General features: G+C 57.8%; 2 protein-coding genes across 6 annotated transcripts in view; one reads left to right on the plus strand and one right to left on the minus strand.

Moving 5' to 3' along the window:
• Positions 1-12,212, plus strand: part of FRMPD1 (FERM and PDZ domain containing 1) — a 28,336-nt gene extending 16,124 nt beyond the window's left edge. For all 5 annotated transcript variants that reach the window (XM_027709085.1, XM_027709082.1, XM_027709086.1 and 2 more), the window contains 10 exons: positions 485-580; positions 2,199-2,324; positions 3,465-3,584; positions 3,838-3,974; positions 5,003-5,129; positions 5,473-5,568; positions 5,932-6,114; positions 6,492-6,639; positions 7,013-7,690; positions 8,689-12,212. In XM_027709085.1, coding sequence (XP_027564886.1) covers positions 485-580; positions 2,199-2,324; positions 3,465-3,584; positions 3,838-3,974; positions 5,003-5,129; positions 5,473-5,568; positions 5,932-6,114; positions 6,492-6,639; positions 7,013-7,690; positions 8,689-10,877 — 3,900 coding nt within the window. In that variant the 3' untranslated portion in view covers positions 10,878-12,212. The remainder of the gene's footprint in view (positions 1-484; positions 581-2,198; positions 2,325-3,464; positions 3,585-3,837; positions 3,975-5,002; positions 5,130-5,472; positions 5,569-5,931; positions 6,115-6,491; positions 6,640-7,012; positions 7,691-8,688) is intronic.
• On the minus strand, positions 12,206-14,811 carry TRMT10B (tRNA methyltransferase 10B; the record flags this gene model as incomplete). Its single annotated transcript, XM_027709099.1, has 5 exons — positions 12,206-12,838; positions 13,512-13,635; positions 13,837-13,904; positions 14,184-14,262; positions 14,620-14,811. Coding segments are annotated over 5 exons (639 nt in total), but the record flags the coding sequence as incomplete, so codon positions are not given.
• Positions 14,812-14,822: the final 11 nt, after the last annotated feature.

Raw genomic sequence — 14,822 nt, forward strand, 5'->3', positions numbered from 1 at the left:
CCAGGGTGAGGCTGTGACTGGTGGGAGGGTGGAGGGTGTGGGCAGTGCCCGGGGTGAGGCTGTGACTGGTGGGAGGGTGGAGGGTGTGGGCTGTGACTGGTGGGAGGGTGGGCAGTGTGGGGTCTGTGCTGCCCGGTGCTGGGAGATGGGAAGGTGCCTTTTCTGTCAGGCACCACTGCTTTTCAGTAATGAGCAGGGGGGATGACTGTCCACTTTCAGTGTCTGCTGGATCCTCCTGTGCCCCACGGGAACCAGAGGTCACGCCCGGCCCCGTGCAGCCGTGGCGTGGGCTGGAGTGTTACGGTAAAGCCATTTGTTGTGCTCTCCTTCCCCTCATTCCGTGCCAGAAGGGTAATCAGGGATAAAGGCAATGCCATGGAAGAGCGTTGCCAAGGCTGAGAAGGGTTTTCCTGGATGCCAGGGCTTGCTGTGCCAGGCAGGGCAGCTGGTGCCCGAGGGTCCAGCTGCTGGGTTTGTCCTGCAGGGGAGCTCCCTCCTGTGCATGCCCAACGTCCTCAAGGTGTACCTGGAGAACGGACAGACCAAGGCCTTCAGGTTCGAGAGGAGCACCACTGTGAAGGTAACAGTGCTTGGCTGGCTGTTCCCACCAGTCCCACCCAGTCCAACCCATCAGCAGAGGTGCATGCAGGGGTCCTGCAGCCTCCAGATTGCACTGGGAGGCTGGAAGGGGATCCCTGGCTGGTGCTGGGCACACTGGGTTTTCCATGTCCCAGCCTCATTTCTGCTCTGGTGACACTGTTTCCCCATGGAGACATGAAAGCTGATTAAACCCTTCAGGTGACAGAGCAGCATCTGAGGGAATGATCCTCCTGAATGGAGAGTGATCTTCCCTCGGGTGACTTCTGCTCACAGACGAGTTGCCATCATTCCCCTCAAACACGGTGCTGCTCCCCAGAGCCATCAATCCAGCCCTTTCTTAGACATAGGATTACGCACTTCCACTTTCTCCAGCCTGATCTTTAGAGCTGCCCACTGTCTGTGCTGGAATTAACACGATTTGCCCATGCCCAGTGGCTGGAGGATGCACGGTGTCCTGAAGCACCTCTCTCACTGTGGGAGAGACACATGATGGACACATGTTCTGGGGCTACCAGGCTGAAAGAATTCCAAGGGGAAAAGGCAAAGAGCTTTTATTTATCGTGCAGCAAAAACTTTCCTCGAAAAGGAGGAGTTTGTTGTCTGGTTCATCCAAGCTTCACAAAACCATCATGGTCTCTCAGGTAGAGTAAAGATCTGCTTACGAGGCAGACAAAAAGCAAGTGGTGAAATAAAGCAAGGAGGTTGTTAGGAATGGGGAGGGGAGTTGTAAAGAGAGGTTTGAATGCCCACCCACAAGGATTTAATTTCTAAAGGATGGATTAGCTCTTCATCTTTGACTTGAGTTTCTCAGCTCTGACCTGGAACAAGTTTTTCCAGTTTTTCAGTGCAGCCCTCCAGAAACACCCAAATGGGTAAAATCTTCCCCAGTTAGGTGTTTCCAAAAATTCCTCTGCTGCTTGAAAGATTCTGGCTTAAAGCTGAGGTGAGTCAAACATTTTTTGTTGCCTCAAGAGGCTTGGTTGAGTCCAAGGACTTCTGTTTCAGTTTGTGCTCAGTCAAGCCTTATGTGATGTTTTCTGTTTGCCAGAAATAAACCTTGTTATTTTCATAACACTTAGTATTCTGACAGAATCCTCCATTAAAACTGAGACACCAGTTTCAGTCAGATTTGGTAAGATTTTTACAATTATGCTCTCAAATTCTTGTTTATTGGAGGGAAGTAGTGTTTTTCACCAGTTCCTTGTAGTTTTTCCACAAATCATAGAATCCCAGAATGGTTTGGGTTGGAAGGAACCTTAAAGAGCATCCAGTTCCAACCATCCACTAAACTGGGTTGCTCCAAGCCCCCATCCAGCCTGGCCTTGTGCACCTCCAGGGTTGTGGCATCTGTGTCCAAAGTGTTGTAGAGTTTTAGGAAGCTGGAATAGTGAGCGGGAAACACTTGGACCAAGGGTGACAAAAGTGCTCAACAACACCCAGCCAAAAACTGTAAAACTTTGAGTGCAAGGCAGCTCAGGACAGGCAGCTCCAGGAGATGGATTTGATGCCTGTGGCACCTGGGAGTTTGCACGTTGCTGGAGTCACACGGTGACACCCTCGTGCTGTCTGAGCCCCGTGTGCCCCCTGTGCCCTGCCAGGACATCGTGCTGACGCTGCAGGAGAAGCTGTCCATCCGCAGCATCGCCCACTTCGCCCTCGTGCTGGAGGAGCAGTACAACCTGGCCAAGATCCACCTGCTGCACGAGGAGGAGCTCATTGCACAGGTGAGTGTGTCCCACGGCCCTGCAGCGGGGGCTGAGACCCAGGAACAGAGGCCAGAGAGGGGCAGGGAGAGCCCAGTGCTGTGGGTGTCACCACAGGGGTGAGCCCAGCCTTGCTGCCCCCAGCCTTGCTGCCCCCAGCCTTGCTGCCCCCAGCCTTGCCATCCCCTTCTGCCGTGGCCTTCATCCATATCCCTGGAGCAATGGCACTGCTGGGAGTGTCTCGCCCGGGCTGGAGAGCAGAGCAGCACCCATGGCCTGGCGTTGCTTGGACTGTGTGGAGCAGTCGTGGCTTCACCTCCTCTGTGCCACCTGTCTCACGGGCCCGTCCAGAGAGGAGTGTTTGAGCCTTAGAACAGCCTTTAGGCAGCTGTGCACCACCTCACTATTTACAGTGCCCAGAGTAGTCAGAGCATTCACCCAGCCAGGGGCCGCTTTGATTAAATTCTGGCTCAGAAGTTGTTGTCCTGCCAACGTGACGTGAGCTCATGTAATTCTGCAGCTCTGAAAGGGGTGCTGGGCTCATCCAGCCTGTGTGGAATTGCCTGCTCAGGTGTCACAGCTGTGTTGGTTGATGATCTGCTGTGCTGCAGGGGCGTTCATGGCATCACACACAGAATATCCTGAGCTGGAAGGGACCCACAAGGAACACTGAGTTCAAGTCCCTTGGTGCTGACACTGCCAGACCACTGAGCACACGTGCCTGGGGATTTCTGCTGGGCAGGATTTGCCCAGAATAAAATGTGCTGATGTGTAACTCAGAGTCTTGACATTACAGTGATGATTCAGGGGTGTGTTTATGGCTGCTGTGCCTTGTGACTGAGCTCCAAAGCAGAGCAGTTTGCCTCTTCTCCTGCTGTTATCACATGGACCCAAAGCCTCTGTCCTGGTCACGCTGCAAGCGTGTGAGATCAGTGGGTGTTTGATGAAGTGTTGCTGTCAAAGGGCTTCCAAGCTACTGCAGGGAGAAGCAAAAACCAGTGAAGAATCAGAGATAAAATTACAAGCACGAGCAAAGTCTCTTTGTGTTTGCTAAGGACAAACTGCACCATCTCCTTGCAGGATTTAAGCGACTCCTGTGGGTTTGCTTGCCATGCAGTCAGGGAGGGAGGGCTGTGGTGTGATGCCCTGTGTCTGTTGCAGGTTGTGCAGAGAAGAGAATCTCATGACTACCGGTGCCTCTTCAGAGTGTGCTTTATCCCCAAGGACCCCTTGGACCTCCTGCAGGAAGACCCAGTGGCCTTTGAATATCTGTACCTGCAGGTGACACCGGGGTGTTCCGTGCTTCAGAACCCCTTCCCACCCCATTCTCGTTTTTGCTTTAAACCACAGTGTGCCTGACTCGCTCAGCTACATGGATGTGGAATGCAGAGCACTTAAAATCAATTTAATTTGCCCTAAATTCTTGAATCAACTGGTATGGTTGGCTGGTGACACCCTTATTTGGATGCATGGTGTCGCATCAGCGGCCTCATCCTGACTTCTTTCTGAGCTAACTCTGCTCTCTCTGCTGCAGAGCTGCAGTGATGTGCTCCAGGAAAGGTTTGCTGTGGAAATGAAGTGCAGCCTGGCGTTACGTCTGGCTGCTCTGCACATACAGGAGAGGATCTATGCGTGTGCTCAGGCACAGAAAGTGTCCTTGAAATACATCGAGTAAGTTCGCACATTTCTGTGTTCTGTTGTGACTAAGCCTGGAAAAAGAAGGGGCCACCTAAAAGTGGCATCAGGTCAATGTTTGCCTGGTGTTTGGCTCTGGACAGGAGGCTGTTTGTGACCCAGAGGGGCTGCAGCCTCTCGGTTGTGCTGGTTGTTTTAGGGCAGGGTTGCCTCATGGGTCTCCCTTTCCTTAATCTGCTGAACTACTTGATCAGTACAGACAGTGAACACCTGGGCATGTCCCAAGACAGAGGGAGGTTCTGATCTGTCACTGGAGCAGGGACTTGAAATTGCAGATCTCTCACACAGTGATGATGACCCAGGCTGCTCCTGCCAGCATTGATTGCAGTAGCTGGAGGGAGAGGAGATAATCGCCAGCTTTGCACAGCCAGCACATCTCTTCGTTCACCAGAACCGTGCCAGAACTACCTACTTTGGGCAAAAGTGGTAGATCCTGTGAATTAATGGAATCTGGGGGGAAATGACCCAGGAGCAGGTGTGCTGTGCTGTCAGACTGTGCCTGCCCCAGAGAACCCCCCGCTTCAGGAACTGGTGGTGAGCCAGTTGTTAATCAACAGACATAGGTGTGGTGACTCGCTGTGCTGCCAGATGTGCCCAGCTGTGTGCAGGGAGCAGTTGCAGCGCTCCCACCTCCTGGGTGGGCAGTGCTTGGGCTGAATAAACCCCCCAGCAGCACACATGGCTCGTGTTTTTGGGTCCAGGGATCTGAAATGTCATAATCTTGTCACCAAAGTGAGTGCAAGGACAGAATCTCCGTCCTCTGGGTGATGAGGGGAGACTGGGACTGTTCTGCTGACAAAGCTCATGAATTAGCTCCTGTAAAAGCATGTGAAAAGAGGCATTCTGCATGAAAGTGAACGTTCTCCAGCCCCTCTCCTGACCTGGGGGAGGTAGCAGAGTGTGTTACAGCCCCACGAGGCTGTGAGGTGCCTTTGCCCTGTCCTGTGGTGCTGGGGGTCAGCACGGCCAGGACCCCCTGTGCTCCCTTCCTCTCTCTCTGGCAGGAGGGACTGGGGAATCGAGAACTTCATCTCCCCCACCCTGCTTCGAAACATGAGGGGGAAGGACATCAAGAAAGCCATCGGGTACCACCTGAAGCGGAACCAGCTGCTGCTGGACCCTCGGCAGAAGGTGTGTGACCCCCGAGCCATGGGACCTCCCAGGATGGCAACAGTGTCTCTTGGGGCCAAAGAGGGAGTGTCCCTCCTCTGTGGGTCTCCTCCCTGTGCAACGCTTGGGGCTTTTCTCCTGCCTTTCCCTTGCCTGTTCCCACACTCCCCAACTCCCCTGTGTTGTGTGTCCTGCTGCAGTTTGCTCTGGGATGCCCAGTGGGCCATGTGGGATGGTCCTGGACACCCCTGTTGCCTGTCCAGGCTGAGCTGAACATGTTGGTCAGATACACAGCCCTGCATGAAAGTCTTCCAGCCTGCAGTGCCTGTTTCTAAATGGTGTTTTCCTCTCTTGCCAAACGAAGCACCAGCTCACAGCAACCCAGGTGCGCCTGAGCTACCTGCAGATCCTGGGAGACCTGAAGATGTACAGCGGGAAGATCTTCAATGCCACCATGATGGTACGAGCTGTTCATTTGTGTAATTGGCTTTGGTGTGCTGCCCTGCTGGTCACGCTGCTCCTCCCTGTCCTGAGAGACCATGGCAAGTGTTGGTGAGGGGCTCTGCTGGGGAAACTCAGCACAGTCCCACTGAAGTGGATAACAGACCAGCCTACGTGATAGTTATGCAAAAAATTTCTAATTGAAAGCTGTGACTCTTGCTCTCCAGATGAGTCCTGTCTGTACTTTTTGTGTTGTAAAGTACTCAAGAAATCTCGAAAGGCTTCAAAAACTCTTTGAAATACACTGGAAAGACTTAAACCTCACAGTAAAAAAGAACTCTCCTCTCTTCACAAGAGGTTTCTTTAACCTCTGCCCCTACAGCTGCAGGACAGGGAGTCGTACGTGGCACTGCTGGTGGGAGCCAAGCACGGGGTGAGCCAGATCATCAACAGCAAGCTCAACATTGTCACCAGCCTGGCCGAGTTCCCCAGCATCAGCAGGGTGGAGCTCAGCGAGGAGTCCGAGAGGGTCAGCACGGTCAAGATCTACCTGCAGGACCTGAAGGTGAGTGGCTCTGCCATGGTGGGACAGAGGGTCACTCAGACCACCTTCTCAAAAATCTTACACTGGGCTCAGGGTGTGACCAGCACAAAGGGCTTAGGGCAGACTGGGGAGAGGAAGCTCACAGGAAGAACAAAAAAAAATTACTGGAGGAAAAAGTGATTCTTCCTGCTCTCCTCCATCAAAGGCACAAAAGCCAAGAAAAACAAATAGATTTCTCTTCTTTGTGACTCCTGCAGAAAGAGACTGAGGGGTGTATGGGTGAGAGTGGGTGCCTTGCCATTGAGCAGCATGTTCCTGCAGACTGTGGTACAAATATTTATTTATTCTAATATTTTCTCTTTTCTCCCACTCCCCCAAAAAACCCCCAAATTAAACAGGTGCTGACTCTGCTGCTGGAATCAAACAGTGCAAAGGATCTCGTCTGCCTCATCATCGGCTACTACAGGCTCTTTGTGGATGCAAACACCTCCATATTTACGTGGGGAGACAAAAAACAGCAGCTGCACCGTGTCTCAGCTGAAGAAGGTTTAACAAAAGCAGCCTTTTTTTTTGCCGAAGGATGGGGAGGAAGTGGGTGGATCCCCCAGCACTGGAGGCGTTATTCCCTCCGCGAACAGCATCGTGAGGGAGCGGTAGCCCCTCATAGGGTTAAGGCTGGCCTTGATTATCTTAGAGGGCTTTTCCCACCTTCGTGATTCCGCGATTCTGTGATGGGGGCAGGCCCGTGGGGGTCGCAGACCGAGTCTTGGGGCAAGGGGTCAGCCGGAATTTGCCCTGCATCTCCCTGGCATCCTGCTCCGGGGTAAAAATACCCCCGAGGTCCGGCCGCACCTCCCCTTGTGGGCTGATCCCCCTGCCCGCCGCACGGGACGGGCTGACGCCTGTGTTTGAATCCCAGGGTACGAATCTCGAGCCTGCAGCGACTCTGAGGACTCCTGGGAGCTGGAATCCTCCTCGGACCGTCGCGGGGAGCACCCCGCGGAGCGGGGCGGCGAGGAGGGGCCGGGGGAGCCCCGCAGCCCCGGGGGGAGCGGCCCCGAGCCGCGGGACGGGGCTGACAATGCCACGGACAGCGCGTCCGAGGCGTCCGACTCGGCCAACTCCGAGAGCCGCGGCTTCAAGACGAGCGGCTCCAGCGACTCCATGGACGCGCTGGAGGAGGATGGCTTGGAGGCGTGTTCCTCCTCCGGGCCGGAGCTGTTCCAGTTCTACACGCCGACCGTGCAGGAGATGAGCAGCTCGGACAGGAGCTTCGTGCCGGTGTGCGCGGCGGGGAGCCCCGTCGGGGCGGGGGCCCGGGACTATCTCTGCTTCCTGCAGGTGCCGTCGGCGGAGGGTCCCGGGGGCAGCCCCTCCGAGCAGGGCGCGGGGCCGAGCGCGCTGGAGACGCGGCTGTCCGAGATGGACACCACGGGCTACTACAGCCTGTGCTACGGCACATCGCCCGCCGGCAGCGCCCGCCCCGCCGGGCACGGACACCTCGTCCTGGAGCCGCCCCCGGGGTTCGGCGACTCCAGCTCCGAGGAGGAGTTCTACGATGCCGCCGACAGGCTCAGCCCTCCGGGCGCGCTGGCAGGTAACCCCACACCCGCGGGGTGCGGGTCACCTCCCTCCCACCTGGGCTGGGGCGCTGCCTGTTCTCCCGTCGGTCTGCCGGGGGGAATCACCTTCCAGAAAACTTTCCCCAAGATTTTTGAAGGACCTTCAAACGCCCATTCTCCACAAGCCACTCCTCAGCGGGTGTACGATGACATTGCAGGGGGATTTGTTGTCACATCCAAGCACTGGGTCGCAGGAAAAGTCAGTTTTCAGAGGAGTGTGGCGTTCTGGAATCTCTGCTCTCTTCCTCTGAGCTGAGGAGAGCCAAAACCTGTAAAACGTTGTTTCCCAAGACCAAAAGTCATATTCGGGTCAGGGACGTGTTATGTAGCTGGATCAGGGATTCCTGAGGCTGAGCAACTCCCCAGTCATTGTATATCCTCACAAGGGAGAGGATTCCTTTTTCTACTTTGCCAGTACTAACTGAACCTCTTAAGAATTTGGTTTGTGCCATTAAACAGTTTTGACTTTTGCATTAGTGCATCATCACTCTACTGTGTTCAGACAAAAAATAGTCATCTCTGGAAGTTTTTATCATCTAAATATCCAGCTGGGAATTTCTGACCGTGTTCCTAGTTGATGATAACCCTACAGCCATGGGCAGTGCTCTTGTAGCTGCTGCTGCTGTCACCAAATTTAACCGGGGAGTTACAGCCACATCTGCCATCAGGTGAAACAACTCCAGCACACCTGGGAGGGGACTGCCCAGAGCCCTCGTAACTAACCCTGGGCTTTGGTGCTTGTACCCACAGACACAGGCTCTGCCTTTTCCTTGACATCTCTGACACCAGGGAGGTGCTTGATCATGAGAGATGGTTTCCCCTGGCCCTTGGGAGCCAGGTGTTGCTGCTGGACACTTGTGTTTGTGATTCCAAGTGCTGTGCTGAGAGGTTTTTTGGCCCACTGCACAGACATATGGATATTCTGCTGCCTGGAGCTGTTTCCTGATTTCTGTGTTCTTTTTCTTGCCATCAGGCTATGATATGACATCCCAGGAGGGTACAGAGAACTCCTCCTGCATCCCCAAGAGACTGAGGTGCTACAGCTTGGGGGAGGACCCATCAACAGGGCAGACAGTGAGGGAGAAGCACAGGGGGGAGAAGGAGCTGACGTATGCCAAGAGCCTGAGGAAGAGAAGGTCTTTCCTGAAAACCACTTACACCTCCCAGGTCAGTTTCCCCTCCATGGGGACCAGCCTTCTGCTCCGTGAGGACACGGGGAAGGACATGGACCTTCCTGTGGCCACCCTGGCCCAGAGGGACGCTGCTGGCACAGACTCCTGCTGTGACCCCATGGAGATGGAGCCTGACACCATGGAGACCAAGTCGGTGATGGAGGGGGTGGCTTCATCCATTTCGGCCGTTCGCTGCCCTGGTGACCAGCGCGGGGAGGAGGGCAGTGGCCTCCCGCCAGAACACCCCCCCTCGCTGCCCGCAGAGGAAGAGGAGCTCCCTCCCGGAGGACAGAGCCAAGCTGCCCAGGAAAACTCCCCGCTGGAGGCAGATCCCGGGGCGCTGAGCCAGGGAAGCCGTGTGCCCGCTGAGGGCGGGCCGGCCCCGGGGGCGCTGGAGGAGGGGGACGAGGTCACCCCGCACAAGGCTGGCACTGCCACCCCATCCTGTGGCCAGGAGGGGACCTGCCCTGCTGACCAACTCCTGCTGGCTCCCGGCCCCGGCGTGGCCCCTGCCCAGGAGGTGGCCGAGGGCCAGGGGCTGCTCCCGGCTCCCTGTCAGGAGAGCAGCTGCTGTGCCGGGGGCAGCGGTGACACACCCGAGCCCCGGGCGAGGAGCCCGCAGGTGGTGAATGGGGAGGCCCTGAGGAAGGTGCACGAGGGCCACGCGGGGTTCCCAGAGGCAGCCCAGCTCCTGGCAGACTGTGGTGCCTCGGGGGTCCTCACCCGCCTCTCCTGGCTCTCGTTTGGGGTGAGGACAGACCTGGCATCACTCAGCCTGGCGCAGGACAGGGTGGATGTCCCACTCGTGCCTTTGGCCTCTCAGAGAACCGGTGGGTGTGCAGGGGCCGATGCTGTGGGAAGGGAGATGCCGACACGCCCAGCTGAAGCAGGCTTTGGGCGGGAGCTGCTGAGCAGCTTGGGGGTGGGTGATGGTGATAGGGAGCCCGGAGGACACATAGGGAATGTGGCCCAACAGCAGCCACAGCCTGCACAGGCTTCTTTTCCCGGGGAACAGGCTCCCGAGGTGGGGAAGGACTCCTGCCTGGCTCCATCTCCTGGGCTGTTTGACTCCTCAGGCCCGATTCCCTTGGGCTCGTTGGGGAAAGAGGCAGGAGGGCACATGGCTGTGAAACACTCCTTCCTCTGCTTTAACGAGGAGGAGGGTGAGCAGACCCCTTCCTGCCCCGTCCCGGCGAGGCCCCGGGGCTGTTCCCCAGCGCAGAGCTCTCTGTGTTCCCCAGCACAGAGCTCCCTGTCCCCACACGGCACCGACGGCTGCGGCTGCCGCCTGCCCTACATCGGCTGCTTCCACCAGCCCGACAAGGGGGAGCACGAAACCAGCCCCCCCCCGTTCCTGGGGCCCCTCACCACCCCCCCGGCCAGCAGCTGCAGCCTCCCCGGGACCCCCGTGGGCGGGTTCCCCGTGTCCATCGCCGGGGCCGGGGCCGGGCGGGACCCCCACGTCCAGGCGCTGGGGCAGCTGAAGGACCAGGCGTGGCTGAGCCCCGTGGATTTCTCCCACTTCCTGGCCTACACTGCCGAGCTCCAGGAGGTGGTGGGGAAGCTCTCCGGGAACCAGGCCACCCACCTGCAGGATCAGTGCATGGAGCAGGGCGCAGACAGCAAGGGTGCCCTGGGCTGGGCCTCCCGGGACCTGCTGTCCAGCTGCCAGGCGCTGCTGAGCCCGGAGCAGCCCCTCACGGAGGTGCAGCGGGCGCTGAGGGCGACGTTCGACCGCCTGGTTCACCTGGCAGTGACCTGCTTCCAGGTGACCCACTGCTGGCGCTGCAGGCAGAGGCAGCGGGAGCTGGGGGCCGCGCTGGGGGACGTGGTGGGCACCTACCAGGGGCTGGTGCAGGCTGTCCACCAGCAGCTCCACGGGCAGGGCTGCCCGGAGCTGGGGGCCAAGCTCCTCGCCCGCCAGCACATGGCCCTCTCAGCTGCCATCTTCTGCCTCCTGCAGCAGTTCAGGGCACCCCCGTGGCTGTGAGGGGCTGGGCGGGGGGCACACGGCGGCACTGGGAGGGGACGGAGCCCAGCCGTGTGCCCTCTGCCCACCTCGGGCTGTCCCCCATGGCCACGTGCAGCCCCACAGCCCCGGGACGGCCATGGGAGGACACGTCCTTTGCCAGAGGTGCCACGGGGAGCTGGGTTCCCCAGGAGATGCTGTGCCCAGGGGTGCTCTTGGAGCGCTGCAGGGGCCTGTGTGTCCTGCCCCAGGCTCATCCCTCACTCCCTGCGCCCGGGCAGGTGTTGTCCTCTCTCAAGGGGTTGTCTCAGCCACATTCTGTCACCTGTGGGGAAGGACAGGACCCTTTTGGCCTGCCTTTCACCCGCTCCTGGATCCCCAGGCAGGCTCTGGGACATCAAACCCCACCCTGGCCTAATGTGAAGGACCCCAGGTGGCTCTGCCCACCTTTTGTGGCCAAGGGAATGCAGCGATCCCATATTCAACCACTTTCCCATGTGAGGGCAGGAAGGGTTGTCCCAGGCTGAGGAGGCAGCAACGTCTCCCTCTCTTCCACTGCAATTCCTGTGTCAGCAGCAACTCTCTTTCTGTTTGCTGATGCATGAGACAGCCCCTGACTGACCCCCCAGCCCCGTGCTACTCACAGCTCTGGGTCTGCCAGAAGGAACCAGCAAAGCCCCAACACCAAAATGCCACTGTCAGAGCTGTGCAGTGACCCTTCCACGGCCTCCGTGGGCAAGGACCAGCCTCCGTCCCCACTCCCACCAGGTGCAGCTCGCCCTGGCCAGGTATGAGCTGTGAAGGTGGTCTCACTTTGCACCCCCCGAGGGGCAGCACTGCAGTGCCCTCGGGCTGGTTTGCCCAAGGGGGTCACCTCCACCTCCAGCTTGCCAAGAGCCCTCGGGGCACAGCCACCACTGACACCACAACACCCCGGGCCCCTGTTGGGGGTTAACCTGGGGATAAGCAGAGGTTAACCCCTGCCTGGGGTTAAACCACAGCAGCCCCCCAGCAGCTGTTGCTGCGCCCCCTCTGACAGCCCCACCTGGGCACAACCCCGGGTGTGTGAGACACTCCTGCTGTGAAAAGAAATGAAAAACACATAACCACAGTTACCTCAGACGGCCTTCAGGTCTCGCTGCCAGTGGCCGTGAGGCTCTGGGTCTCTTTTGGCAGCAATGGCTGAGGTAACACATGGACACAGCTGCACGAACATGCTTCCTGCTGGGGCTGTGGGACGTGTGCCTGCTCTGTGCAGGGCACAGCCCAGCCCAGGTACCTCCCAGCAGGACACACCTGAGCATGTCACACATGACAAGGTACCACACATAGTAACTGTAAGGATACAATGGGGATCTAAACGTTTTATTTTAGATTAGATGCGTAGAACTAGCTACAGGCTTCAACAACTCACCAAGTCTTCAGCTGGGTTTAAGTTGTGGGGATATGGTGCCCTTGCCTCCCATCCTGCATTCTCCTGTGGGACCAGCACTGTCCTGGCCCATGGGGAGGGATTTTCTTCGCCCATAAGCTTTGCAATCCTAACTTCACCTTACTCACTGTTTAACTAAAATGAAGGAAACACATCAAGGCTCTCCTCCCTGTCCCAGAGCAAGTGTAGGTGCAGGAGTCACAAACCAACAGGTGCAAGGAAGCAAAACTGAATTCACGTCAGTTTTCACTGATCCCAGGCTCCACCAGCTCTTGTTCCCTGCCCAGGGGGATGGGGATTATCCAGCTGAGGTAGAAGGTGTTGCTCTGAAGAGGTCCCTTGCTCTGACAAGCGACTGTGCTCCCTGTGCCCAGTCACGCCGGTGCCTCCTGCCTGTGCAGCTCCTCACCACAAAATAAAGAGTTTCCTTGGGCTGTTTCCACCTGTTCCGCTGCCTCCCGTAGCACGAAGCCTTTTCCAGAAGAGACTCCAGCCCTCAGGGCCTCTGGCCAGCTCCGTGTCTCGTAGTAGGTGCTCAGGATGTCGAAGACTGTCAGGAGCAGAGAGGTGTTGAGTCACACACGTGCTGTGACACCTGTGCCAGCAGCTCTGCACGCCCACCAAACACCAGGGAGGGGTGGCAGCTGACCCAGAGAGGGTCCCCCCCGTAACACCTGAAGAGTCTGTGCCACAGGCAGCCCACCCAGGGGCAGACAGGTATTTTGGAGAGGACTTCAGGGAGCTCTGGGCAAAGTGGAGTCTGTGTCAACTATAGCAAGGTGCCCTCGGTCACTGTTTTGCCTGACCTGTGCCACCTGTCTGTGTGGCTGATGGTACCCCCTGTACGGGGCCACACCTGCTGTGCTCCCACCATCACTCCTGGGTGCTGAGACCCCACCTCAGGGCTCCCCTGGGCACACAGAGCCCCCAGCCACCTCAGGGGCAAGAACTTTCTAGAGCCGGCCCAGGACACGAGCCCATCTGCAGCTGCCTTGCAATTCCACCTTGCAATCCTCTGCTGCGACCAAGTGTGCCAGCCCAAGGTGGTACAGGACAGGACACCAACAGCCTCCCTGGGCTGAGCCTGGCACAGGCCCCCAAACTCCCAACAACAGCCCCCCAGCAGATTGTCCCCCCAGGGAGCACACAGACCTCGGAACAGGGATCAGCAGGGATCACACCACACTCCAGCGTGTCCCCACAGCCCCAGAGCAGCCCCTCACCCTGGTTGATGGCCAGTGTCTCCGAGTGGTAGTTCCTGGGGTTGGGGGCCTTCACCATGTACTCACGGATGGGGAGCCGGGCTGTCTGCAGGCACTGCTGCCGTGCCCTCTGCAGGGTCAGCTGCTGCAGGGACACACAGACACGCGTGGCATGAGCAGCCACAGAGCCAAAACCTGCCCTGGGCCTCGTGGCACCCGCACTGCTGCAGCCTGGCCCGGCCCGCTGCTGGGTCTGGGCAGGATCTGAGGGAAAAGGGATGCTGGTGGCAGCAACCCTACCGGGATATCTCTGCTCTCGTGAGGGAATGGAGCAGGCAGCACTCACCTTGTGAATGCTCTCGTCCACCAGCCCTCCCAGCACGTACACCTTATCCGGGTCGATGTCTTCAAGGACTAGGAACAGGACACTGGCTCAGCCCCACTCAGCAGTGAATCCTGCAAGGTGCTGCTCTCCCAGCAGACCCCACTCCCACGGACAGCAGGGACTGGGGCCCGGGGACAGGCAGGTCCCATGGGAGCAGATTTAGCACCAGATCTGAGCACACAGCACATCTTGTGCAATAGGGGACTGGGAATGTGAGGAACCCACTCGCCTGAGGCACAAAACCGCCTCAAAAAGAGATTCCTGAAATTCAACCTTTAGCCCTTGCCTGCAGCATGTGAAATATTTACCATTTTCAGAGTCAGGAGTGAGATAAACAATGGCATCCAAAGGAAATAGGTCCAGGTAACTCTCTGGAGTTGTGTCCATCTGAAAAACACAAGGCAGGGAGAGGAGCAACCCATCAGCCCAAGGTCTATCTGCCAGAATAAATAACCTCCCAGACACAGATATCCTGGGACTGACACTGCTGTTTGGATGTATAACTGCCTACAGAAACACTGGCTTTGTGTTTTCCTTTTTCAACTGGAAAACGTTTCTGTACGGGCACTGAACAACACATATCTCAAACTCCATTAAATTCTCTCCCCATCGAAAGCCTTTGGTGTGGTTTGAGGAAGGGAGAACAGCAACAATTATCTAGTTTTAAATGAGATTCAGGTTCCCGAGGGGGCTCAGGAGTCCCCACCGCGGGTGTTTTTGCCGGGCGCGGGGCTCGGCTCTCACCAGGTACCGCGCGAAGCCGTCGTTCATGCGGAGGCACTGCTCGTAGATCGGCGTCCCCGCCGCGAACTCGGTCAGGCACAGCCAGAAGGGGCGGGCGGCGCGGCGGTTCGCCCCGTACAGCCGGCGGATCTGCGAGGCCAGGCGGCCGCTCTCCTGGGCACGGGGCGGGATGGCACCGGGCGGCCCCGACGACCCGCCGGGGG

Source organism: Neopelma chrysocephalum, unplaced genomic scaffold (genome assembly GCF_003984885.1).
Source record: "Neopelma chrysocephalum unplaced genomic scaffold, ASM398488v2 Primary Assembly neopelma1_96687, whole genome shotgun sequence".
NCBI lineage: Eukaryota > Metazoa > Chordata > Aves > Passeriformes > Pipridae > Neopelma > Neopelma chrysocephalum.